We start from the raw sequence: 26,653 nt of genomic DNA, 5'->3' as shown, positions 1-26,653 counted from the left end.
GTCTGCGCTAAGGCCGTGCGGGACGCTGCGGGTAGGTGGACTGTGGCAGGCGAGACATCTTCACGTGAGCCGTGATGCTTACATACTCCAGAGAGAGTTTATGCTCCATCGGTCAGGCCACTCATCGGTGTAGGCTCCCTCCTGTTCACCCGCTCTGCGGTCCGTACCGTTGCTGTTGCAACGGATGGGCGCTTGACCTCCCGGGGTCTATCCTCCGAAAGGGCTTGCTAGCTGCCCCCGTACTAAGGGTTCGCCGCCCTTTTTGCGGGTATTAAATCTGAATGTTAGATCGACATTTAAACATCATCAAGACATCTATGATCTAATCGAGGATGAAGCCCCCGACGTATTTGCCATCACAGAAACCTGGCTTCAGGATGCGGATGTTGCTATTTCCAATCTAGCATGCCCCCCTGAGTATTCTATGTTCACTCTAAACAGATCATCAAGAGGTGGTGGTATAGCCCTTATAGTCAGGTCCTGTTTTACCTGCGTATGGAGCGGCCTTAACATTGCCGGATGTGAAAACGCCTCCTTTAAGATTTCAGTCAGCCCCCAGTTAACGTTCTCTGGGATGGTTGTCTATCGTCCGCCGGGTAGAGATGTGGTGTTCAGAAATTCCTTCCCCGATGCTGTTAGCACACTAGTTATAGGTTGTGCTAACTATTCCATCCTGGGTAATCTGAACCTACATTTCGATACTCCTACTAACTCGACGGTACGCAGCATCTCTGCTGATCTAGAGGCCTTTCAGCTCTCCCAGCTGGTATCTCAGCCCACCCATGTAGGGGGACACTTCCTGGACCCCTTCTTTACCAATCTGGCTGAGAATGAAGTTATATCCATCTCCCCGTTAGCGTGGACAGACAATTCTCTGGTGACCATCCAATGTCCTTTACCCGTGACCTTCTCCACCTCTTCGGTCAGACGGGTATCTAGGAGGCATTGGAACAAACTTAGGCTTGAAGACTTTCACCGCCTCCTAGCGGTAGAACCGCTGGGCCCACTGAATGACGTGGAAGAGGGCTATGACCATTTCTGCTCTTGGATCGCCAGGGCTCTGGACTCTCTGATTCCCATTGTATCGAGTAAAATCAGCACCAGAGAGTCGAGCCCCTGGTACGACAGTGTCTTACGTGCCTTGAAGGGAACCTGTAGGCGGGCGGAAAGAGCATGGCGGAAGACTTATGAGGCTGATCTGAAAGCTGCATATGTTGCTTTCGTCAAGACCTACCATCGGGCAATTTGTCGAGCCCGTGCGGCATTTAATGCTGCTGAAATTCGCAATAGCTCAAACCCGTCAAAGACAATCTTCAAGGCTGTGAAAGATCTTCTGGCGAAGCGGACTTCCTGTGTGGTTGTGGGATCCACCGCCCATTGCGAATCCCTTGACTCTTACTTTCTGGGAAAGGTCCAGGCTATTTACCGGGCCTTCCCCAGTACAGGGATTGACCTGGGAGTTTCCAATGGGGCACTACGCCACCCTACCCCGCTTTCATTTCCCCACTTCTTCCGGAGGGGTTTGACAAACTTGCTTTGCAGGTTAAATCTGGCTCTCCTTCGGATCCAGTAAGACCTGCTCTTTTTAGAGATCAGGCCTTTATGGGACGTTCTGTTGTATGTTCCTTAGTCAACCTCTCTTGGATTCGGGTGTGGTTCCAACTAAATGGAAGCAGGCGGTGGTGTCCCCAATTATCAAGAAGCCCACCCTGGACCCATCGAAGCCCGAAAGCTACCGCCCCATCTCACTGCTACCCTGGCCGGCGAAGATAACGGAGGCCCATGTTAACCTGGCCCTGGCAGAACATCTCGCCCGGACCAATGCCCTTGACCCCACACAAAATGGCTTCCGTGCTGGGCACAGCACGGAAACCGCCCTCCTCGTGATGGTAGAACATCTACGAGCGGTGTTGGATGTTGGTCAGACGGCGGCGCTGATACTATTAGACCTCAGCGCCGCCTTTGACACGGTCTCTCATAATATCCTTTTGCACCGGCTCGAGGAGATTGGCGTTGGGGGCAAGGCTCTGCAGTGGTTCCGCTCCTTTCTCGACAATCGTTCCTTCTGTGTGGCCATCCCTCCTTTTAAGACCAATTTTCAGCCACTGGCCATGGGGGTTCCGCAGGGATCCTCGCTGAGTCCCACGTTATTCAACCTGTACGTGAGACCGCTGGCTGAGGTCGCCAGGCAGTGGGGTCTAACCTTGGTCTCATATGCCGACGACACACAGCTGGCGGTTACTCTCAGCGGGGATGCGGAGCAAGATGCCCCCAGGTTTCAGAATGGACTGAAGGAGGTGGCCAGCTGGCTGACGGGGAACTGTCTCCAGCTCAATGCCACCAAGACAGAGGTTATGATTGTCGGGAAGAGAGTGGAATTATGGGGTGACCAATGGTGGCCGCCGAAACTGGGACCAACTCAGACTCCGGTGTCTGAACTGAAAAACCTGGGAGTCTGACTGGATGCTGGTCTTACCTTCGTTGGCCACACCAAGAAAACAGCCGCGTGCTGTTTTAGCCTGTTGAGAGGTTTAAGACCTGTCCTCAAATACTTTGATGCCCCAACCAGGCAGCTGGTAATCAAGGCTACTGTCATCTCTCGCCTGGATTACGCCAGCTCTCTCCTGGTTGGAGCTAACCAGGCAGAAATCACCTGTTTACAACGGGTACAAAATGCTGCGGCCAGAGCGATTGTTGGCCTGCCCAGATTTTGTTCCGTGTCAAGTGTCCTTCGCTCCTTGCACTGGCTTCCAGTGAGGAGGCGAATCCATTTCAAGGTTCTTTGTTTGACCTTTAAAATTCTGAAAGGTATAGGCCCCCAAATTATGTCCAGCTTTCTGTCCTTTTATGTACCCACGCGCACCCTTCGTTCTCAAGGCCAGGCTCTTGCTGTGGTCCCTAGATTCAGGCTTTGCCGTGCGGGAGGACGCTCTTTTAGAGTCAAAGCTGCTACCATTTGGAATTCTCTTCCGGTTGAAATCCGCCTGATGGTGGACCTTACGCTTTTCCGGAAAGCTATTAAAACCTTCTTGTTTTAATTCAGTCATCTTAAAGGCTTTCCGTCTTGTTCCTGTTATGTTATGTCCTACCTTGTCACTGCGCCAGGACGCTCCTTAGCTGGAGCAGCTGTGCGCATAACAAATATCGATAACATAACATAACATAACATAACATAACATTGTGTGACAGGTAGTCAACTGCATGCTACATGCTCTTCGGCCCTCACCCTGTTTCGGACGTCTCCCCCGGGAACTGCTTCTTGTGCGGTGAGTGAGTTCCCCCCTCACCAGCCACCCCTTCCTCCAACGAGGACAGGGGAGGCCCTTGGCACTGCCCGTAGCAGCAGCCCGACAGTGGGGGGCGTGAGGTCAGCTCCCGGGGGGCTAGTGCCGCGGCACCCCTCCCCGGGTCAGCCAGTGAGGGTGTACATGACTAACGGCAACTTCCTTTTGTTAGGGGGGGTGCATCCGTAGGCCTCTGCCACGTGTAGTAGGGGACAAGGTCTGTGGTGGTCGTGTCTCCAGGAAGACTCTGGGGTGGCCGTCCTTTTCCAGCAGCATGGCTGCGTAGGGTAGTCTCTGACCTCGCAATTTACCTGTCCCATTTGCAAAGGAGACAGACCCTGTTGCACACCTCTAGTGTGTGTGCCCGACACGGGCCCGTTGGTGAGCCCCCACCTTAGCGTTGGCACTATGGGGGTGGCTTTTGCGGGGGGCGCGATGTCACTGCCCCCATTCAGCAGCCTGCCGGCGGTACTGGGCTCTAAAGCACACAGCATGTGCGGCTCTGACTCCTCAGCTACTGGGCCCGGCCCGCGAGGGCAAGAGGTGCGGAGGACCTTTGACTGGGTCGCCTAGCCTCCGTACCGTTGGCAGTCGAAGCGGCTAAGGTCCAGTTACTTGGAGAACCGCCCCTGCGGTGCGCCCCGCCATCAAGATGCAGAGGTGCACCCGACACTGAACGAGTGGTCAGCCGGGTAACCCCCTGGGGCACCGGATAATTACCAGCCTGCATTCTTACCACCGTTGCCTCGCATTTCCCACCCACAGTGACGGCGCTAGCAGATTCTGCAGAGGAGCCTAAGCTATGTCCAGCTTAACTGGCATTAAAACTTTGTCACGTTCTGTCAATTCCAATGTGTGAATTCTTCCATGGAATTGCATATGTGCTGCGGCGGCTCTGCTACAGTAGTGGAAGGGGCATTACGGGTGGAGCAGGGTGGGAGTTAGGGAGAGCTTACCAGTTTCACTGAGTTAAGTTTCGCAGGCACAGGTTGTGGGCAGCCTGCCCCTGACTCATCCCCTTTTGGACCGATTGTTCCAGGCGGTTTGTGGTGTGAATCAGGGCCTGGTCTGGGCCCCCTGCGCGCCCTTCCCTCCAGGGCGGTGATTGTGCTCCCCTTGCGAGAGTGGAGCCTCTCATCCTCTATATTGTAGGCGCGCTGGTGTGTGAGAGGGAGGTGTTCGGGCGCTGCCAGGGGCACGCTGGACGGTCACGAAGCAATATGCTTTGGTGACCGAATTGTTAATGGCAGATATCAACAGATCAGCCTTTTTCCGCGTTGCGTCGTGCTTCCTGGTCAAGAGGCTGTGGCTGCTGCGGTGAGTCTGGGCCCCTCGGGTCATTTCCTCTCACCCCTTGAGACTGGGTGTAGGTATAGGGTGGATTTGGTACGCCTCTAAAACTTTAATTAGGAGACCGGGTGAACATATTATGTTACGGTTTTATATTCAGTATTTTATTGTTACTTGCCGGTCTCGTGAGAAGGCGTCAATGAGGTCAAATGGGCACAGTTGAAAGGAAGTACATGCAAATACCATTCCTAGCGCGTAGATGGCAAGTTGGAATGACGGCTGTGTGTGTGTGTGTGTGTGTGTGTGTGTGTGTGGCTCTGTGTGTGTGGGGCTCTGGGTGTGTGTGGGGCTCTGTGTGTCTGTGGGGCTCTGTGTGTGTGTGTGGGGTGTGGTGTGGTGTGGTGTGGTGTGGTGTGGTGTGGTGTGTGTGTGTGTGCGCGTGTGTCAGTTTGTGTGGACAAATGTGAATCAGGTGCAAAATCTCAGTTTTTGCATGATCCGCTTTCTGCCTGCAGCGGACTAGAAAATGAATGAATTGTACGCTGCATGTTTTCAGTGATTCATTGACTGCCACAAAATGACTGCCCAGGCATGCCAACTTCACAATGGGGAGGGGATTTGGGGGCAGGATCTTATAGGGAATGTGTCTATGAAGGAACAACATCATAAGCCAATTGCGTTTACGAGGCATGAGGGCACAAGGTCATTAAGAGGAGTCGGGGCTTTGGGCTGAGATCTGACCCCCAACATCCCTTCCCCAAAACAAAAGCTTCTGAAGCTACCACTAATGCCCTGGGGAGTATGTAAAAAACAAATACCCATGAAACGCAGCAGTGCCCACCCTCCAGATATGAGCTGGAAACCCACATCCCACAACCCACACCTGCAGTGCGAGAGACAGCAGTTTGTATGAGAGACAGCAGTGTGTATGAGAGACAGCAGTGTGTATGAGAGACAGCAGTGTGTATGAGAGACAGCAGTGTGTGAGAGAGACAGCAGTGTGTGAGAGAGACAGCAGTGTGTGAGAGAGACAGCAGTGTGTGAGAGAGACAGCAGTGTGTGAGAGAGACAGCAGTGTGTGAGAGAGACAGCAGTGTGTGAGAGAGACAGCAGTGTGTGAGAGAGACAGCAGTGTGTGAGAGAGACAGCAGTGTGAGAGAGAGACAGCAGTGTGTGAGAGAGACAGCAGTGTGTGAGAGAGACAGCAGTGTGAGAGAGACAGCAGTGTGAGGGAGACAGCAGTGTGAGAGAGACAGCAGTGTGAGAGAGACAGCAGTGTGAGAGAGACAGCAGTGTGAGAGAGACAGCAGTGTGAGAGACAGCAGTGTGAGTGAGACAGCAGTGTGAGTGAGACAGCAGTGTGAGAGAGACAGCAGTGTGAGAGAGACAGCAGTGTGAGTGTTCTAGGGAGAGCATGGTGTGCGAGAGCGGCAGCAATGTGTGAGAGACAACAGTGTGAGAGAGACAGCAGTGTGAGAGAGACAGCAGTGTGAGAGAGACAGCAGTGTGAGAGAGACAGCAGTGTGAGAGAGACAGCAGTGTGAGAGAGACAGCAGTGTGAGAGAGACAGCAGTGTGAGAGAGACCTTTTACTTAGGTTTTGGTTTTTGAAACATAAGTAAAACGCATTGTTATTTGCGATGTCAATAGCTCAAACTCGCGTAAATACGAGACCTATTACATTCCAAATGCAATAGGTCTCGCATTTGCGAGAGATTAAGCTATTGGTATTGTAAATGACATTGCCATTTATTTATCTGTTTTCAAAACCAACACATAAATAAAATGTTTGTCATTTACAATGCCAATAGCTCTAACTTTTGCGAAGGCGAGACCAATTGCATTGTAAAGGCTTGTTCTTCTGAGGTTGCGGGATTCGGAGTTCTTGGTTCAGGGCTGCCCCTAAATACTGTATTTAAGGGGCGTTTTAGGGGTCCCGAGGTCAGTAGCCAATGAGCTACAGACCTGAGGGTGAATACACCCCTGGTTTGCTCACTCCATGTGGGGGAGTGAGCACAATCCCTAATCCGGATTAGGGAGTGCCTGCCATCTGCGAGATGGCAAGCACTGCAAAGTGGGCTTCACCTCTCCTCCCCCACCTGAGGGATGGGGTTGGCAGAGGTGGGCACACAGTCTGGGCTGGCAACTGTCTGCCTTCTGTCTGTCTTCCCAACGAAAAGGAGCGGAAACAGGACAGGGGCCTGCTCCTGATAGCAGGAGAGCTGGGGTCGCATTACAAAGGCTACCAGGCCTTTGAATCTCCCCTGCCACAGATGGTTCTTCCTGGCCTGGGGGAGGGGTGACCACCTCCACCCAGGAAAGGCTTTGTTTCTGGGTTCGGGGAGTGAAGGCTCCAACCCCAGGGGTCCAGAAACATGTCTCGTGGTGTCAGGCTGGTGTCTACCAGTCAGGGAACCCACCAGAGGATAGTCGCTTTTCAGGTGGCATCTCTAAGATGCCCTCTGAGTGCATTTTTCATTAAATACCACACTGGCATCACTTTAGGGGGGAGGTAGGTGTTAACATAGGACATGTTTGACGGATATGGCTGATGTGATAAAGTTTTAGACTGTATAATGGCTAAAACATCCAATAAAATATGTTTTAAAAAAAAATACCACACTGGCATCAGTGTGGGTTTGATGTGCGGAGATGTTTCATACCAAACTTCTCAGTTTTCAGTGTAGCTATTACGGTGCTGTTGAGTTCGTAATGACAAACTTCAAGCACCATATAATCTTAATGGCAGCACTGCACTTACAATGTCCTAGAATGGGCTTAGGCACTGTTGGGGTACAGGGCTCATGCGCCTGTTCCCTCACCACTGGTATAGGGCACCCAGCTAGATGGTGACTGGTCTATGCAGCTACAGACCTGAGGGTGAATACACCCCTGGTTTGCTCACTCCATGTGGGGGAGTGAGCACAATCCCTAATCCGGATTAGGGAGTGCCTGCCATCTGCGAGATGGCAAGCACTGCAAAGTGGGCTTCACCTCTCCTCCCCCACCTGAGGGATGGGGTTGGCAGAGGTGGGCACACAGTCTGGGCTGGCAACTGTCTGCCTTCTGTCTGTCTTCCCAACGAAAAGGAGCGGAAACAGGACAGGGGCCTGCTCCTGATAGCAGGAGAGCTGGGGTCGCATTACAAAGGCTACCAGGCCTTTGAATCTCCCCTGCCACAGATGGTTCTTCCTGGCCTGGGGGAGGGGTGACCACCTCCACCCAGGAAAGGCTTTGTTTCTGGGTTCGGGGAGTGAAGGCTCCAACCCCAGGGGTCCAGAAACATGTCTCGTGGTGTCAGGCTGGTGTCTACCAGTCAGGGAACCCACCAGAGGATAGTCGCTTTTCAGGTGGCATCTCTAAGATGCCCTCTGAGTGCATTTTTCATTAAATACCACACTGGCATCACTTTAGGGGGGAGGTAGGTGTTAACATAGGACATGTTTGACGGATATGGCTGATGTGATAAAGTTTTAGACTGTATAATGGCTAAAACATCCAATAAAATATGTTTTAAAAAAAAATACCACACTGGCATCAGTGTGGGTTTGATGTGCGGAGATGTTTCATACCAAACTTCTCAGTTTTCAGTGTAGCTATTACGGTGCTGTTGAGTTCGTAATGACAAACTTCAAGCACCATATAATCTTAATGGCAGCACTGCACTTACAATGTCCTAGAATGGGCTTAGGCACTGTTGGGGTACAGGGCTCATGCGCCTGTTCCCTCACCACTGGTATAGGGCACCCAGCTAGATGGTGACTGGTCTATGCAAGGGCTGTGGGTTGTAGGCATGGCACACAGGGATGGCTCGTTATATCAAAAATGGACACAGTTCCATGACCAGAGGGTGCGTGAATGTCACCCACTGTATAGATACAGAAAGAAAGAGAGTAAAGGGTAGAGAAAAGTCGGAAGGAGAAGAGTGAAAAGAGGTAGATACTGTTCCCCGGTCTCAAGGATACACTCCCGAAGGGGAAGATCAAATCTTGCCTCTCTTTCGCCCTCACACACCCCGAAGGATGTCATGCTTCATCATCGGGCTTTTTTTGCTCCTCGTCAGACCGGCGCTGCAATGTCCGACGGGCCCCCGAAGGGTCTCTTTGGCGGAGATCTTTTAAAGAGAAAACGCCGTATGGTGCATGCAGGTGTGAGGGCTCAGTTTGTAAAATGGGAGTGTTTCTTTTGAATAGAAAGGTGCGTGCTAGGGAGTTAAAAATACCTAAGGGCATCCAAACTGGGATATTTTTAATAATGTGGTGTCCTTGGTATAATAAAAAACCAACAGGTTAGTGTGTCACGTGAGGTTATAATGTGCCAATGTGACAGGTCAAAAGGTCGACATGTTTCACAGGGATGGCTGCCATGTCCACTCTTCACTTTGTTTAGCACCAAAATATGCAGCCTGCAATGGCAGTGTGTGTGTATAAAGGTACAGGGCCTCTAAGGGCGGCGCAATACGTGCTACAGCCCTTAGAGTTCTTCCCTGGTCAAAGTGCCCTGGGTACATGTGGTATCATTTACCAGGGGCTGACCTGTGGCCAGAGATGCCAGTTGGGTTTGGGTGCAGTTTTAGGGGAAAGAGCACAGGCCCTGGGAACCTGACTGGCAGGGACCCATGTCACATCAAGTCAAAAGTGCATCAGTAGTCTGGCAGAAAGTGTGTGTGTGTGTGGGGGGGGTGGGATGAGGGGGGGAGGAGGGTACTGCATCAGAATCCCAGCTTCTCACAGTATCATTAACACCACTCTCACATAGAGGGGAGGGGCGGAACATGATGCATCGTCACGCGCAAGTCAACCGAGAAGTAATCCATGCAGTAGCATTAACACCATTCTCACATAGAGGGAAGGGACAATACATGATGCATCCCCACATCGTCCTATACAAGTCTACCTAGAGGAAGTGACCTATTCGATAGCATTAACACCATTCTCACTTAGAGGAAAGGGACAATACATGATGCATCACCATATCGTCCTATACAAGTCTACCTAGAGGAAGTGACCTATGCAATAGCATTAACACCATTCTCACATAGAAGGTACAGGGCTCGAAAAATCCACTCACCCACTGGCATTGTCTAGCAAAAATTACTTAGGACGAGCAATTTTTAGGGACTAATCACCCTTTCTGGCAAGTTTCAAATCCTCTAACTTCAGGGAAGACAAACTGACCTTTGACCTCTGTCTCTGAAGAGAGCAAATGTGACAAGATAACAAGATTCAAAAGCATCTTTATTGCCCACAAAGTGTAAGACCAAAAAATATGCCATTAAATCTTGTTTTCTTGTCACATTTGCTGTTTTTTTAGAGACAGGGGTCAAAAGTCAGCTTATCTAATTACATTTATTTTTCTTTCTGTGACTTAATTTAGAGGATTTTGTAAAGTGAACTGTGTAAAAATTGAATTGTGCAAAAGCATGGTGAAATAAAGGCTGTAAGATGTCAAATATATTTCACTAGTTATGAAGACACAGTTTTGTAATTCTGTGGTAAAAAAAATCTTTTATAGGATCAAAACAAATTAGAACACTTGACTTAGTGATTTCCAAATTTTAAATATTTTTGCTGAAACCCAATTTCCAAAATGTGTTGATGTGCTAATATCAGTAAAACTACATGTCAGTAGGAACGTTTTGTGGCCATTACGATGGAAAATATGCGATTTGTAAATGACAATGCACTAGCACATCATGCTTTGGTAACATTTATGAAATGTGAGTTTTTAAACATGAACTGGGAATTATTACTGCTCAAGCCCAGATACCAATGCTATTAGTGAACTAAGAGGCAAGCCAGGAATTGTGTGTACCCTATGTATGGGCTTGATTCTTGTTGTACAGGGAGCAAACATTTAGTCTGGTAAATAAAGTGTTTTTATGTACAGCAGAAATAGTGAATTTATGTGATAATAAAGAAAAAGGCAGCTCGATAACACAAAATATTTGCCTAGGATCACATAATTTTAGACCAGTTTGCGGTTCAAGTACATTACAGTTAGGTCGCGTAGATTATTAAAGTTACTAGACCTGTAGGTGTAGTAAAACTTTTACGATTTTAAAATCCTTGAGGGAGGTACATGGCGCTTCCCCACATCGCCACGCATAAGTGTGCATTGAAAATGTCAATGAGTTACCAGTAAGATTTTCTGGGGGAAAAACATCCCATCTTCAATAACCCGGAATGAGGGCCTATTGGATTTTGCCAGAGTCTCAGGAGCCACCAATCAATCTTAGATTATGACAGGTTATACAACAGAAACCCCATTTCTATGCGTATTTCTCTCATGCAGTGAATATATGTCATTTTGCAGCTGGTGTGTCTGAATAAGTGGTTTGGAAACATGATGACACCGGTAGCTACATCACAGGAAGGGGCAGATATTTTTTAAATAGAGATACAGATGCCCACCTGGTATTCATCACAGGATAAACAATAAATGTGGTGTAAATTTACCCAGGGTGCTCACTGCTTGGTGGATTTCATACATCACATTCTTGTACAGGTCTTTCTGCCACTGGTGTAAGAGCTTCCACTCCTCTTCGGAGAAACAGGCAGCGACATCACTGAATGAAACTGGAGCCTGAAACAGCAACATTTTCATCATGTTATTTTGCCAAACTACAAGGGAAAGTTCAGGCGAATAAAACTCAAACAGTTTGAGATTAAATAAAAAGAAATCCAAATTATGTTACTCATTCCCTGCATTGAGAAACAAAAACAAGCAATTCACCGGCTGTATACCTGCTCCCCAAGGAACTGTTAGAAATGAGGGTCTCAAGTTGGCAGGTTGCTACCCTGTCCAAGTAGGAACCCTTCTTCCTAACTCCGGATAAGGGAGTTACACGTCCGAAATAACCCCTGCTCAACCCTTTGGTAGCTTGGCACGAGCAGTCCGGCTTATCTCCGGGGCAGTGTGTAAAGCATTTGCACTTAACAATAATACAGTGAAAACACTACACTCCAGGAGGAGGAGACAGATTTGTGAGAGCCAGCCACCGTCTATTTAGGTGCAATTGACAACTCCTACTACTCTAAATGCAACCAGGTCTATTCAGCCTGGCTATGGGTCACCGAGGAAGGCAGGGCACAACTCAACCCCCACCTTGTGCCGGTTTAGCGTGAATGTACATCTCTGCTCCTGTCACTTTGAACCTAGACAGTGAATACACAAATGGTGCGCTCACAAGTTGGTGCACTTACCAGGTCGATATGGCAGTGAAAACTCCACGCAGACACTACAGTGGCAGGTCTGAGACACCTTTGAAAGCCTACTTGTGTGGATGGCACAACCAGTGCTGCAAGCCCACTAGTAGCATCTGATTTACAGGTCCTGGCCACAGACAGTGCACCGTACTAGGGACTTACTAGTAAATTATATATACCAATCATGGAAACACCAATCCATCAACAAAATTTACAGTTGGAGCCAAATTGCATGACACGGCAGGTATGGGAGCACATGGGGAAAAATATTGCTTTTCAGTGGGAAATGTTATAGTCCAAAGCACTTTAGGTCTCGCCCAGCAATGCAGCGCCATTGGGTGTTCGCGTAAGCGAGATCTATTGTCGCCGCCTAGCTTAGCGATGCGGGACACGATGGGTGCAAGCGCTCTTGAAGACTAAAGACATCAGCTTGGGTGAACACGCTCTTGGAGACATCAGCTGTGCATGCGTACGGCTCGGCTCGCGGCGTTATCGCAACGCCTGCTCTCACCATACCCGTGCACATCTGACGGCGCCCGGACATGCCATGTGCACGCTCACAGCGTCTCTTTGAGACAGCCGATGTGCACACTCATGGCGTGGGTCCGCTAACAGTATGGGCGGCGGCAACATCAGCATGGAGCCTGCTGCAGTTCAGCGTGGTTCCCGTTTCAATTAGCCTGCTTGCCGTTGATCACAGTCCATTACACGCTCCTGTGATGTACCCCACACGCGAACATTCCCGCTTATGGTGAGCACCAGCACGCATGCCCACTTTCGATTTAAAATCATCCCTTTATTTGTGGTTTTCAATTAAGTGCCAAAATTGAGCTTTTTTATGTTTAGTTCAGTGTCCCTCTTATATTTATTAAAAAATTACCAAAATATGCACACAAGGAAACGCTTTACTCCTGAAACGAATTTCTACCATACAGCATAAATGGATTTGTTAAAGACGCAGCGATACAGCCAATAACTTTGACTTTTATTTGGTAAATCTTAGAAAGCCATATTTTATACACTCCCTGTGATTTCATCAATGGGCAAAGACTTATGTGACGTCAACATTAAGAAAATTTGTGTTTTTTTCGAACATTACAATTCCTACGTTTTATCGGATACCGACAGCTGTCAAGTAAGTATGGGCGGAAAATTCGTTCCTCTCGCGGAATTTGCAGATTTTCCGCGATCAGCGCGATATCGCGGCAAAATCCGTGAATTCACGAGCGGGACGAATTTTGCACAGGAAGCACTTACAGGGTTACAGCAGGTGCCCAAGTTGAAGCTAATTTCTTTGTAACCATTTACAAAATGGTTACAATGAAATTAACTTCAACTTGGGCACCTGCTGTAACCCTGTAAGTGCTTCCTGAGCGGCGCCTCGCTGCCTACTTGCAACTATTCTCTGACCATGCTCTGACCCTTGAAGCAGGGTCAGAGAATAGTTACAAGTCGACAACGAGGCTCCGTGAACAGGAAGCACTTACAGATATAGATAAAGCAGGTGCCCGAGTTGAAGGTCAAATTCAGTAACTCCTTAATCAGCCCCAAAAAAATCGTACACTTTGTTGAGGCTGGGCAGGTGTGCTTTCTCCCCAGGACTTTCACAAATGCAATCCCCGTGCAGCTACTTTCTCCTCATCTGCTGCTCTGATCTGTGCCTGACCTTTTATACACACAAGAAGAGGCATGTGAACCCGCAAAGAAGCCCCACCCTTTGCCCCCCCCACACACTAGCGGTGTGCACCGTCTTCCCGCCCTTTACACACTATGAGATGGACAGCTCACTCGAGAGACCCCGGCGCCCTTTGGCGGGATGGCAAAGTTAATCAGCCCTAAAAAATCGTGCGCTTTGTCGAGGCTGGGCAGGTGTGCTTTCTCCCCATATCTACGGTCGACAATTAGCTATGATGCTTGATGGAGGCCTTTGCATCCTTGACTTTCACGAGTGCAATCCCCTTGCAGTTCCTGTGACCAGGAGCTTCTTTCTCCCCATCTGCTGCTCTGATCGGTGCCTGAACTTTTATACACACAAGAGGCATGTGAACTCGCACTAGCGGTTTGCACCATCTTCCCGCCCTTTACCCACTATGATGGACAGCTCACTTGAGGGACCCCGGCGCCCTTCGGCGCAGTGGCAAAGTTAATCAGCCCCAAAAAATCGTGCGCTTTGTCGAGGCTGGGCAGGTGTGCTTTCTCCTCATATCTACTGTCGAAAATTAACTATGATGCTTGATGGAGTCCTTTGCATCCTTGACTTTCACGAGTGCAATCCCCGTGCAGTTCCTGTGACCAGGAGCTTCTTTCTCCCAATCTGCTGCTCTGATCGATGCCTGACCTTTTGTACACACAAGAGGCATGTGAACTCGCAAAGAAGCCCCTCCCCGTTTACCCCCCCCACACACTAGCGGTGTGCACCGTCTTCCCGCCCTTTACACACTACGATGGACAGCTCACTCGAGGGACCCTGGCGCCCTTCCGTGCGATGGCAAAGTTACACACAAATGGTCACTGGAGGCAACTCTTCTGGCCCTACGCAGCTTTAGTGCAGGAAAAGCACTATACATTTACCCAACGAGGTAGCACTTACCGATTAGCCAGTAGAAAGTACTCCAGTTAAGTATGTTGCAAAATCGCAAAAAAAAATCAGTGATTTCGCTGGAAAATTCGCGAAATTCTTCGCGATTTCGTGCGGATTTTTTCGCAATTTCGCGCGAATTTGCGAACCGCTGATTCGCAAAATTCGCCCATACTTACTGTCAAGTATGAAATTCCTCCTGAATCGTGAAGTCCTTCTTCCACATCTGCTGGCTTTTTAAAAAAAATAAAAATGTAAAATAAGTTGTGAAGTAGCAAGCTGCCAGGCCAAATCAGTTGGACAACCGTGTTTGAATTGTATGTATATAGCGCTTAGAACCCCTGACCAGGCATTGAATGTCAATTGCAGGTTCAAAAACAATGCACAGCAGCAGCTAATGTTTGTTTAGGTATATGCTGTGTTTGAGCGTCAAATGTAATTCAAGTGTAAGAAAACGGGAATTAATGTGTGCAATGTTTCCTTTTCACAAATCTCTTGTGCAGTTTACTGTTAAATTTTTTGCATTTACAGTTGCAAGAGCAAGCCTAATTTGCGCTTAATTTAGGTGCTGAACGAGTACAAATACCATTACCTCCCAAAATAAGGTGGCACTTGAAAGAGGCTCTATGGGTTACAACAACGTTAGGGTGTTACTAAGAGTGCTAAGGTGCAAAGTTTCGCAGAAGGAAAAAAAAAAAAATATTTTAAAGTGAATTTTGTCTCGATATGCTGATTTACGATTTGCATCAATTTAACAATTCCTGTACTCCCTTTCTGTTTAATAAAGGCTGTACTCACACTAGAGTATCCAACAATGTAGTACCATGTGGTAGGCTGGGTTCCTGACCGCCTCCGCTGCAGTTTGTCTGCTTTTACTGCTGGCCGGTTCACTGGAGACATTTAGAGGGATTTTCCTTCCTGCTCTTTCTGTGCCAGGCTGTTTGTGCTGGCTGTCATATCAGGCAATACCGCCAAGTGGAACTCTACTTCAGCTATAGTCGATTGAATCATCAGTCGGCAGGTCCTTTGCGTTGCTGGTGTGTTCTTCCGATTGCCCCTGGGGGCGGGGGACAGCATTTGCAATGCAATAAGTATCACAGTTGTGAGAGCTTGAGTTATTGGCATTGTAAATGGCAATGCCTTTTCTTTACATGTTGGTTTTTAAAACATAAATAAAAGGCATTGTCATTTACAATGTCAATAGTTTAAACTCTTGCAAATGCGAGACCTATTGCATTGCAAATGCTTTTTTTTTTTAATACCCGTTGACCGCAGCACGCATTTTATCAAGACAGTTAAATAGAGACAGTTGAACAGATAAAAGTCCCTAAGCGATCCGCCCGCACCTAGACACCTGTGCCTGGGACCCCCTGAGTATCATTCCAAGCTCTTGGAAGAACCTATCACTCCAGAAGAATTAACTAGTGCTCTGAAAGACCTTCCACTAGGTAAAACACCAGGCCCTGACGGGTTGCCAGTCTCGTTCTATTGCGTCTTCCTGTCGCAACTGCAACCATATCTCTTACGCCTCTTAAACTCCTTCACGGATTCAGTCGGGCCTTCCTCAGACATGGCGATGGCAGAAATAGCCCTCATCCCGAAACCTGGAAAAGACCACACGCTATGCTCTTCCTTACGCCCCATTGCCCTGTTAAATACGGATCTCAAACTCTACACCAAAATCCTTGCCTAACAGCTTAGTCTGCACTTGCCCAATCTCATTGAACCGGACTAGGTGGGTTTATCCAACACCAGAGAGCGGACAATGTGCGCCGAGTAGCGCACCTTGTTGGAAAGGCTCGGCACTGGAGGATACCGGCCTGCCGGCTCTCACTCGTCGCTGAAAAAGCGTTTGATCGGGTGGACTGGGTATTTCTCCGTGCCGTTCTACAGAAAGTATGTCTATGTCTGCAGATGACGGCACGCATTATGGCTCCTTATATTTCGCCGCTCGCCAGAGTACGGATAAATGGTCAACTTACGCAGCCTATCTCCATCAGCAAGGGGACCAGGCAGGGCTGCCCCCTGTCACCTCTATTGTACGAATTTGTAGTGGAGCCACTCGCCATTATGATACGCCGGTCCCCTCGGGGGTATCGAACATAAGATTGCACTCTTTGCAGACGATTTACTTCTCACTTTATTTGATCCATTGCACTCGCTTCCAGCGGTACATACGCTGCTCCAGACTTACGAGCAAGCCTCATGGCTTAAAATCAACCATACGAAATCATGGGCCCTTAATCTTACGCCCCCGGCCGAGGAGATTGCGACCCTGCAGGCTCTCGTTCCTTATCAATGGGCGACCAGCTCTGTAAGATATCTTGGTCTCAATCTAACGCCAGACTTAGCTACTTGGTACCAAGTTAATTGGCAGGAATACAAAAATTCAGTCATCGCCGACCTGTGCGCATGGAAAGCGTTGCCGCTCTCCTGGTAAGGACGCCTCAACACAGTAAAAATGTCCATTCTACCGAAGAATCTTTACCTATTTCAAACTTTTCCGACGCCCATCCCAGAGCACCAAATCCAGGGGCTACAACGTGAACTGACCGCATTCATATGGGGCGGTAAGAGACCGCGTTTGTCTCGTAAAATTTTAATGCCCCTGCCTGCCCTAATCTGATAGAATACTATTGGGCGTCTCATCTTCGCTTTATCCCGAAGTGGGGAGCGTGGGAGAGGGAGAAGGTGTAGTTCCACATGGATCGGGCAGTCACCTGTCGCCCTCTTCGAGATCATGCTTGGTTGCCTCAGGAAGCGCGCCATCGTAAAGCCTACATGGCGGTTACTACTAAAACGGTACTCGAGATTTGGGACAAAGTGGCACTCCGCAGGGGCCTCACCTCCTTCCCGTCCCCGCATACTCCCAATTGCTCGCAACCCGCAGTTTCTCCCCAGTGTGTCGCCCATGCTATTTTGCAAATTGGACGGACAAAGATTGTAGAATGATACGAGACTTGATTTGTGGGGAATGACCTTAAAACCTTTGCTCAGTGCAAGCAAGTATTTTGTCTAACAGAGAAGGACAGATATCAATATATCCAGCTCCGACACTGGATACAGGACTCCTCTTTGGCGCAGGCGGCCACGCGACCTTTCACACTGTTTGAGGGGCTGGCACGTACCTTCGGCAACTTTAAGTAACTAATCTCTTGCATATACCAGGTTCTCCAGCACTCACAGCGTTTGGACCCTGATCCATATCAGCAGCGGTGGCAGTCCCTTTCCGATGCAGACACTGCCCCTTCTCAATGGGCGCCTCTCTGGCGCGACATCCCAAAAACTTTCCAAAGCATCCCCCAGCAAGAATCTGCCTACAAGGTAATGACTCAATGGTACTATACTCCCACTCAACTTCAAAAAATGTTCCCCAATGCGTCCCCCATATGTTGGCACTGCACTCAAGCACTGGGGGATTTTATACACATTTGGTGGGCGTGCCCTCTCTTGACTTCCTGTTGGAAAGAAGTTCTCAGCCATATTAAACAGGTGCTTGGATACCCACTGTCTGAAGATCTGCTCATGATCATTCTGAGCCTTAAGCCGGTGAACCTGCAAGCTATGACCCGCTGTGATCGGCATCTAAGCCTCCATATGCTGGGTGCTGCAAAACAGACTGTTGCCCTCTACTGGAAGAAAGCAGAAACGCCTTCCATAAATGTGGGGTTCACCCGCTTATGGCACACAGTGGCAATGGAGCTGCTCATGGCGAGCCTTCAACTTCGGGACACAAAATTCAGTAAACTGTGTAAACCATTGGTAGACCATTTGGGGCGACTGGAAACCGTTAGATTACAGCCACCAAGACTCCAAGCCCTACAGCTTTTTGACGATGCAGTCCACCCCACTGAGCCAGAGGGTTTTTGGAACCCCCCAACTGACTACACTGCGCACCATCCCCATACACTCTTCATGAACTAGGCACTCTGTCTTCTGACGCTTAGACCATTCTTGCCGTCCTCAGCCCTGTTTCACATGCTGCTAGAGATAGTCCCTGGTGTAGCTGGAGCTGCACCCTCCAGTAATGTGGCATGTCTCGGAACTGGTAGTAGGGAGTCATAACTTCTCCCTCGTCGCATCTACTCACCCTCCCCCACTATCCCACTCCACTCCACTCCACTCCACTCCACTCCACTCCACTCCACTCCACTCCACTCCACTCCACTCCCCCCCTATTGGTTGTTTCTTCCTTTTTTTGTTCTTTGATTCATGATGTATAGCTAATAGGTACAATAATGCCAGAGTAAAGCAGCAAAGACATGCTTAATAGGGGCAGAGTCCTAAAACGCTGACACGTGGCCTTGTGTCTAAGATACCAGCATTAGAGACTTTTATGTCCGACACTGCCCTTTGCTAGCGATTTGGTTGACTGCATTACGTAATGGTGCTCTGCATGTCATTTTAGGTCTACTGTGTTAGTATTGCCTGAGATAATGTATGGCCCATAGAGTTTTGATCTGACTCCCACAGTATTGCCTTAAAACATCTGCATACTGTTGTACTAAGTACTGCGTTATGGTTTTCTATAAATGGCAATAAAAACGTCTTGAAACAATAAAAAAAAAAGTCCCTAAGCGGAAGCAGACAAGTCCTAGCGCTGATCTCCAGGAGGTCAGAAGCAAGAAGACAGGAGAAGCATGCCAAAAGATGCCAGGTCTAACAGGGAGAATTCACAAAATCACCCCAGGCAGGTACTGAAGTAGCAGTCAAAACAAATCCTACTCAGGGGCAGAAAATTCATAGTGACAACAGAGATGCTCCTTACATTGGTAACATAGAACTGCACATCAAATTTGCTTTTAAAAGCAAACTTATCAAAATAAACCAAAATAACAGCAAAATCATCATGAGTAGCCATGGTATCCTACATATCTTAAGCTCAGGTGGTGCTTCCTACGGTTCTTCTGGGTGTACGCCGACGCACTCCTGTTTCTCAATTGCCTTCAGTTCCCTAAGGGCCCCAGGTGTTAAGAAACATGTACACCAACATGTCACTTTTCTCCTTCCCCAGCCCAGGACTTCAACTGCAAAGTCAATACCAGCTTTCATTTGTACGTCTGTCCATACATCCAACATTACCTCAGAATGTGTTCCAAACTATGCTTGAATGTCTAGATCTACGAATGTCTCCCACTCTACATTCATGTATACATACGCCAACCATAACCTTCCATTTGTAGGTATATTTGTCTACAGTAATGCATGCAGATTTATCCAACATTAATCCATAGATCTAGAGTAAACTGTATAAATACATCTATTGGTTCAGGTACTTACACACCTACTTATACCAGCACCCCAACCGTAAATTGTAGTGTACCTATATGTCTATTCTAACCTCTAGATCCATCTCAAGTTGTACCTCTATTCTTACTGTACAACTACTTGTTATGTTATTTATATTTAATATAGAGCACAACTCACCCAAGGGCATCTCAGTGCTGTTGACGAAACATGGATCAAGAGAGAGGAGGGATCAGAACAGGTGAGATTTGAGAAGTTTCCTAAGTCTGCAGTAGTTTGGAAATGTGAGGACATAAACTGGACGCTGGTTCCAGTAGTGGGAAGCAAGTTAGAAAAAGGCTTTTCCTCCACTGCGAGTCAGGCGAATGAGAGGAACACACAATAGGGTTTTATCCCAAGATCTTAGGCAACGGCCAGGAGTATATGTTTTGAGTCTTTGTTGCAGATATAGTGGGCCTTTCCCTTTAAGGGCATTATAGGTAAGGCATCAGGTCTTAAAACAAGATCTTTTCTTCACTGGTAGCCAGTACAGTTCCCTCAGCAGTGGAGCTGAGGCCGTGCCTGATGGACGGTTAAGAACAAGTCTGGCTGCAGTATTTTGAACTACCTGGAGTTTAGCAACTAAGGTCTCATTGACATCTGGTAGGAGGGCATTGCCTTAGTCCAACCTGCTCATTACTAAGGCTTGGACTAGAGTCTTCCAGGCAGAGGTTGCAAGATAGGAGAAGATTCTGCGCAGAAGGCGCATATTACAGTAGCATACTCCGGAGGAGGCCAAGATCTGCTCTTTCATTGTTAGTGCTTGGTCTATTTTCATGCCAAGAGTTTCTACTGTTTGTTTGGGTACCGAGATGGAGCCAAGTTGGTGAGGCCAGCAATCGTCGGTCCAAAAAGAGGCAGCTTTCCCAAATAGCATTATCTCCATCTTGTCTGCGTTTAATTGGAGATAGTTCCTGTTCATCTAATCAGAGATTGCTAGCATGTCCAGGGTATACTGGTTTTTTGCCCCCGTCAGGTAGGGGTCAAACGTAAACATCAACTGGCTGTCATCCGGATATGAGATTATTTCAAAGTCAAAATGCTCGGAGACCTGGGCAAGGGGAGTAATATAGACGTTAAGCATAGTCGGACTCAGACAGGAACCCTGTGGAACACCCATGTCTAGGACTGACTTAAAGAAGAGTATGGGCCCAGGATGATGGTTTGATATCTATCTTCCAGAAAATGCTGGAGCCATTATGTTGCAAGGCCTTGTATGCCGATCTATCGCAGCATTTCCAGCAACCTCGTGTGAGAGACTATCAAAGGCTGCTGAGAGATCTAACAGCACAAGCTTTACTGGTTTGCCTACGTCTAGCCAACGATGTGTGGAATTGGTCACGGCCAGAAGTGCTGTTTCCGTGCTATAGCCTGGTCGAAAGCCAGATTGGGAGGACTCTAGGATTTGATTGCTTTCAAGGTAGGTAACTAGTTGGTTGTTGATTAGACTTTCATGCTGTTTGTACAGAAGAGGTAGCAGAGATAGGCCAGAGATGTTTGGTCCATGGTGTTTTTTTAGGATAGGGTGTACACATACAGTCTTCCACTCGAGCGGACTGGAGCCCATTTTTACAGAGTATTTAAAGCTCTCTTGGATCGTCGGGGCAAGGTAGTTGGCCAGCAAATATATTATTGGGGGGGGGGGGGATGTCCAGAGGGGAGCCAGACTTAGCTGTCGCTAGAGAGCAACGAATTTTCTCCAGAGTAAAGGGAGCAAAATTATCTAAGGTGTAGGGTGACTCCTTTCAATTTATAAACCACAATGTGCAGATGCTGTGTGTGAATCTCTACATCTACCAGACTCCGATTTTTATCTATAGCTCTGCCACAGCAACAATATCATGCACTACACGTACAGAGACACCGATCTCCATATGGACCCGTGACTCTATGGCTACATTAGTCTGAATAATGTACACTTCAGTCTATCAGTTCCCACATGTATAAAACAATCTGTTCTTATACTGTTATATATGCAATTATTTCTGCCTGTACCTCTAGCTACACAACAATCCTCATCTCACCCTACTTTTACACCCATGTCATTGAGGAATTGAATAGGTGTAAGATCATAATCAATCTGTGTTCCAGACAAGTGTCACTTACAACTACAAATAACTAAAAATTAAAAACTTCAAAAATTCCTTTTATCGAAATATTGAAAGGGGTATGAGGAAAGATTATCTGCCATTTGATTTTAAAGAAAATACTGGGAAACTTAGAGTAGGGTGTGAGCTAGAAACGTCTTTGGTTTTATAAGCGAATGATGCACAAACCAATAATAACATTTAGCGTTGGACGCTCCTAAACCTGAATCAGTGGCTGAAAAGAACTCACACAAAGTGCTGAGCTATTGCTTCCTGATTATTGAGAACAAGATAACAGACAGGACCAACTCAGGAGTAGGCGTATTGTAATTTCATTCTTCCCACTTGGTACCTTCCTCTCCCCCCTCGTCTCCATTGTTAAATAGAATGCTCCCTCTGTGGGGTTCTGAATGCTACCTTTGAATGTTGGGCTTGTGAGGAGCCTCGAGGCTGTGACAGGAGTGGAGCAGTGGAGACGGTGAATAAACCTTGCTTGAACCCATCTGGAGGCTGTACTTGATAACATCTTCGTAACACTGGCGACGAGCTGGCTTGCGTAAGGGGCAAACTCCGTCTCCTCCCTTTCCTTTTCTCCACGGATCACAAGCTGTAACATTCTACTTTAAGGTACTGTTTTAAATATTTTCACAAGATGTCTCATCGTTGCATCCTGCGATTATTTGTCTGCCCTTCTGGTTTTTACTTCAGAACTGAGATCTACTATCATCTCACAGACATTCAGCACCGGGGGAATTTTCACTCACCACAACGCTATGTGCGGAGGCTTCCGACAGCTGTATCTACTTTCGCAGCTGCTTAGTAGGGTGCAACTGATGTGGGAAACTCGCCTGTCTCCCTCTTCCCTCACCTCACCTCACAGTGTCCGTCCTCTTTCAGTCAGAGACAGTGAAATATGTGTGTGAGTGCGCCTGTAGGCGTGATCTGCTCACCTCAGCGGACTACGATCGATTTCCAAGAAAGAGTGCCTCCCTCTATGAGGTGCGCATCACTGTCAAGGAAGAATCAGCGTGGGTTTTACTTTTGCCAACCTTCGCCGTGAGGTGAGTGGCTTCCTGCTTCTATTATTCTTGGCACTGGAGCGCGCAGTCATCGGGAAGTGGGAGTATATATCACCTTTGTGTCATCTCACACGTGAGGGAAGCGCAAGGCTGCCTGTGTTCCATCGTGAAGTGCTTGGAGCCGAGCTGCCCCGCCTTCCTCCTTTAGCCTCAGCTGATTTATCTTGACAGGAATCCCCCCTTAATTGTGTTTCGAGCAAGCAAGCCTCTATTACCGATCTCCTCAGAAGCAGCCCAGAGAGCACTCTTGGGTATCTACTGCCACTTCTGGATTCCATTGTTATACCGCTGACAAGCACATCTCTTGCTTGTCATTCTTGGAAGGGAGTCCGGCCTTTTGGGTAGGTTATTGACGCTTACAGACTCAGCTGGCTTTTCTTCCTGCCTTTCAAGTTTTCACGCTGACAGGCACAGCTTAAGTGTGCCTTGCTTTTGATCTCTTCTTCTATTTCAAGCAGGATTTTGCTCTTCAATCATCAGTTCTGCGCTGACTAGCACAGCCTTCTCTGCTAGTCCTCCTCTCCTGTGTCTCAATACTTTTTTTTTCACTGTACTGTGCGAGGCCTCATTTTTTATATTTTCAGGTCCTTTCACTGTGTTTGGTTATTTGCACCTTGCCTTCTGTGCCTCCAGAGTAAAGCTGCCTATTTGCTTAGTTGATATTCACGCTGCATTTTCTCTCTAGAAATTTCTTGTTTTGCTCTTGAAATTCTAAGGTGACATTTTACCTAGGGGTATTTGTAATTGGTTGGTAAACTGGTATTCCTTATTTAGGGATCCTTAAGAGTTTACTACAACATTGAATTTGGGAAGTGCCTGTAAAGTTACTGTGATTTTGTTGCATCTTTATTGTTTTCCCTTACCTCTGTATTTCTTCCTAGCATCTCCTCTTTATATGGCAGCGGCACAAATGTCCAAACCTGTTCAAGTTTAGTACATTTTCAGATATTGCATGTGCTTGTATATTCTGTGATTTTGCCTTGTCTTAATTGTCATTGTCTTACATCTGTATTGCCTCCCATATTACACAGGGCAGCTGCAGGTATGTCCCAACCTGTTCCATTCTTGAATCAAATGGGAGAACCAGATATTCCCTGGAAGGAGTGGGCTAACATTTAGAATCATATTTAATAGCCATAGGGGGAGAAAAGTTTAGTCCTATCCGGAAACAGTACATCCTTCTCCATAATTTGGGGACACACGGGAGAAAAGTATATAATTCACTTCCTGAACCGGAATTTGAAAATGACGAGGAAGAGGATGAAGCAAATGAATACAGAGTAGTTTTCCTTAAACTAGAAAAGCAATTTGGTGACAAAATTAAAGTTTTAGAACAACATAAATTCTTCTGCCACACCCAAAGTAAGCAAGAGAGTATTTTAAACTATGTGGCCGCTTAGAGAGGTCTGAGCAGTCTGTGTGACTTTGGAGATTTAAATGACTCCCTCATCAGAGACCAAATAGTAAGATGCACCAATAAAATAAGGATCCAAGAGAAATTACTACAAAAACAACCAGACTTGCATCAAGCGGTTGAAATTGCAAAATCTATTGAGCACACTGCAATATGCCTGAAAGAAAATCAGATCCACAACCTCCAATGAATCTACTCAAGTAATAAAATGGGTGAACACTGAAGAAAATATATACAAAATAAGGAATTCCAACGGGGCCAGACCAAAAAACGAAAACGAGCACAGTAAACTGAAATGCTACCGTTAGGGAGTAGAAATCACCTGGCCAACTCTCCATTTTGCTAGGCAAAGTCCACCACTTGCAAGAAATGCAAAAGAAGGGGAAATTTTACGAGAGTCTGCAGACACACCTTTTAAGAAGAAAAACGCAGTGGAAGTAGGGAACTAGAGGAGGTCACACAGTCGGTCAAGAAAATAATTTTGCAAGTGGGTGAACTAAGCACTATCAATGCTGTCAATTACCCGGTTTGTGACATCAGCCTAGATGGCAACCCCATCAAAGTGTATGCGGACTCATGTTCCCCCTACACATTCATCAACTCAGCAGATTACAAGAAGATGAGAAATGCTAAATTGCAAGGTCTCCAACCCCCAGACATTGCCCCCAGTGGGTACAACTGTGACCCCGTTCCTCTTAAAGGAATGTTTAAATCACTCATCACCTTTAAAAATCACACAACTGTAGGCAAAGTCTATGTGGTCACGGAAGATCCCAACCTTTTGGGGTGGCAACACCAAAAGGAATTAGGGATCAAACTAGACCCCAACAACCCAGAGCAAGTCTTTGATTAGTCAACACAATTCTGGGGACTGGATCTACGAAGAATTCCCGGAAATATTCAGCGAAAGACTTGGCCTACTCAAGAAGTTTCAACACAAAAATTAAAATTAGAAAGGATTCCAAGCCAGTAGTGCATAAGACTAGACCCATTGCCCACCACATGAAGGAGCCATTAAAGATGGAACTATCCAGATTACAAAGTCAGGGCATTATTCAACCTATTGAGAGGTCGGACTGGTTGGCGCCCCTTGTGATCGCCAAGAAGGACCAGGGCAAAGGGATAAGACTGTGTGTGGACCTACGTGACCTCAACCGCAACATCTGGATCGACAGACACCCTTTCCCTAGGATCCACGAAATTAATGGGCAATGCTGAGTGCTTCTCGGTTCTGGACCTATCCAGTGCTTACCACCAGGTGGAAATGAATCCGGAGTCAAGGTGGTTGATGGCCATCACTACTCCGATGGGATCCTTCATGTTTTGCAGAATGCCGTTCGGTCTGGCGTCTGCAGCAGCAGCTTTCCAAAAGATCATGCAAAGTATCCTGGAGGGAATCCCCAAAACCCTCTGCTTCAGGACGATGTACGAGGCCACGGAAGAAGAACATGACTCACACCTTAGAAAAGTCATGTGCAAACTGAGAGATGCAGGACTCACCCTTCGGAGAGAGAAATGCAATATAGAGGCGAGCACCGTTGAATACCTGGGTCATACCATTTCTAAGGACGGATTCAAGCAAAAAATATGCCTGCTCAAGGCTGTTCAAGAGGCACTCGCTCCAAAAAACAAAGAGGAGTTGAAGTCCTTCTTAGGACTTCATGTCAGTGAGTTAAGCAGTAACTGCTAATATATATGATGTTGCTCGACTTAACTCAACTTAACTCATGGCAAAGCCTGGTAAGAATTCCTTCCAATGATGTAGATCCAGTTTCATTATATTTAATAGCAGAACAACACTAGGAAAGCCAATATGTCATCATGTGCCTGTTAAAGGCAATGCTTTGTCGATGCTTGTAAACCACCAATTTCCTGTAAACCACACTAAGGCACGGAAAAATCAAACAACCAGGATCTCACTAATTTGGAAGCTGGTACCATTTGTCTAAGAAGAATAAACTAGGATACAGCTTTATCAGCTTTGGAAGTAGTTCTCACTGCCCACAGTAACTTCTTTACCTCTTGCATGGTATCTAAATCACTGGCTTACTCAACTGAAGATTGTCCTTAATTACCTTGTTAAACCTACCTCTCCACAAGACCATTACTTCTGTATTGAAACAAAGATGTTCTAAAATATTTGAACTAAAGAAGACATAAAAATTCCTCAAACACTAGGGATGTAAATTGAGAACCATTATTCGATAAAACTTAATCCGCTATAACCTCTCTGGCAAAAAGAGATTCTAAGACTTCTATGATCTTGGAACTATTTAGCCACCCTCATAAATTTAGGTTCAAGCCTCCTAGAATAAAAATTCAGGACGACTACACCATAGCCATAAACGACACCAGCCATACCACAGGACAACTGTTGTCAATTTGATCCAGGTCTTTTGCTGTACTGATGTACTTCAACAGGACTGAG

General features: G+C 47.2%; 1 protein-coding gene across 3 annotated transcripts in view; it reads right to left on the bottom strand.

The window, feature by feature from the left end:
- Positions 1–26,653, bottom strand: part of LOC147668909 (uncharacterized) — a 275,754-nt gene that overhangs the window by 144,938 nt on the left and 104,163 nt on the right. For 2 of the 3 annotated variants that reach the window (XM_086948352.1, XM_086948353.1), the window contains exon 2: positions 11,032–11,158. In XM_086948352.1, coding sequence (XP_086804478.1) covers positions 11,032–11,158 — 127 coding nt within the window. Of the gene's footprint in view, positions 1–10,986; positions 11,159–26,653 lie in introns of all 3 variants that reach the window. The other variant, XM_086948354.1, reaches the window with a different exon arrangement.

The sequence above is a fragment of the Lissotriton vulgaris genome, unplaced genomic scaffold (assembly GCF_964263255.1).
Source record: "Lissotriton vulgaris unplaced genomic scaffold, aLisVul1.2 SCAFFOLD_907, whole genome shotgun sequence".
NCBI lineage: Eukaryota > Metazoa > Chordata > Amphibia > Caudata > Salamandridae > Lissotriton > Lissotriton vulgaris.
Note: the sequence above shows the minus strand (reverse complement) of the source record. Positions and strands in the feature narration are given on the sequence as shown.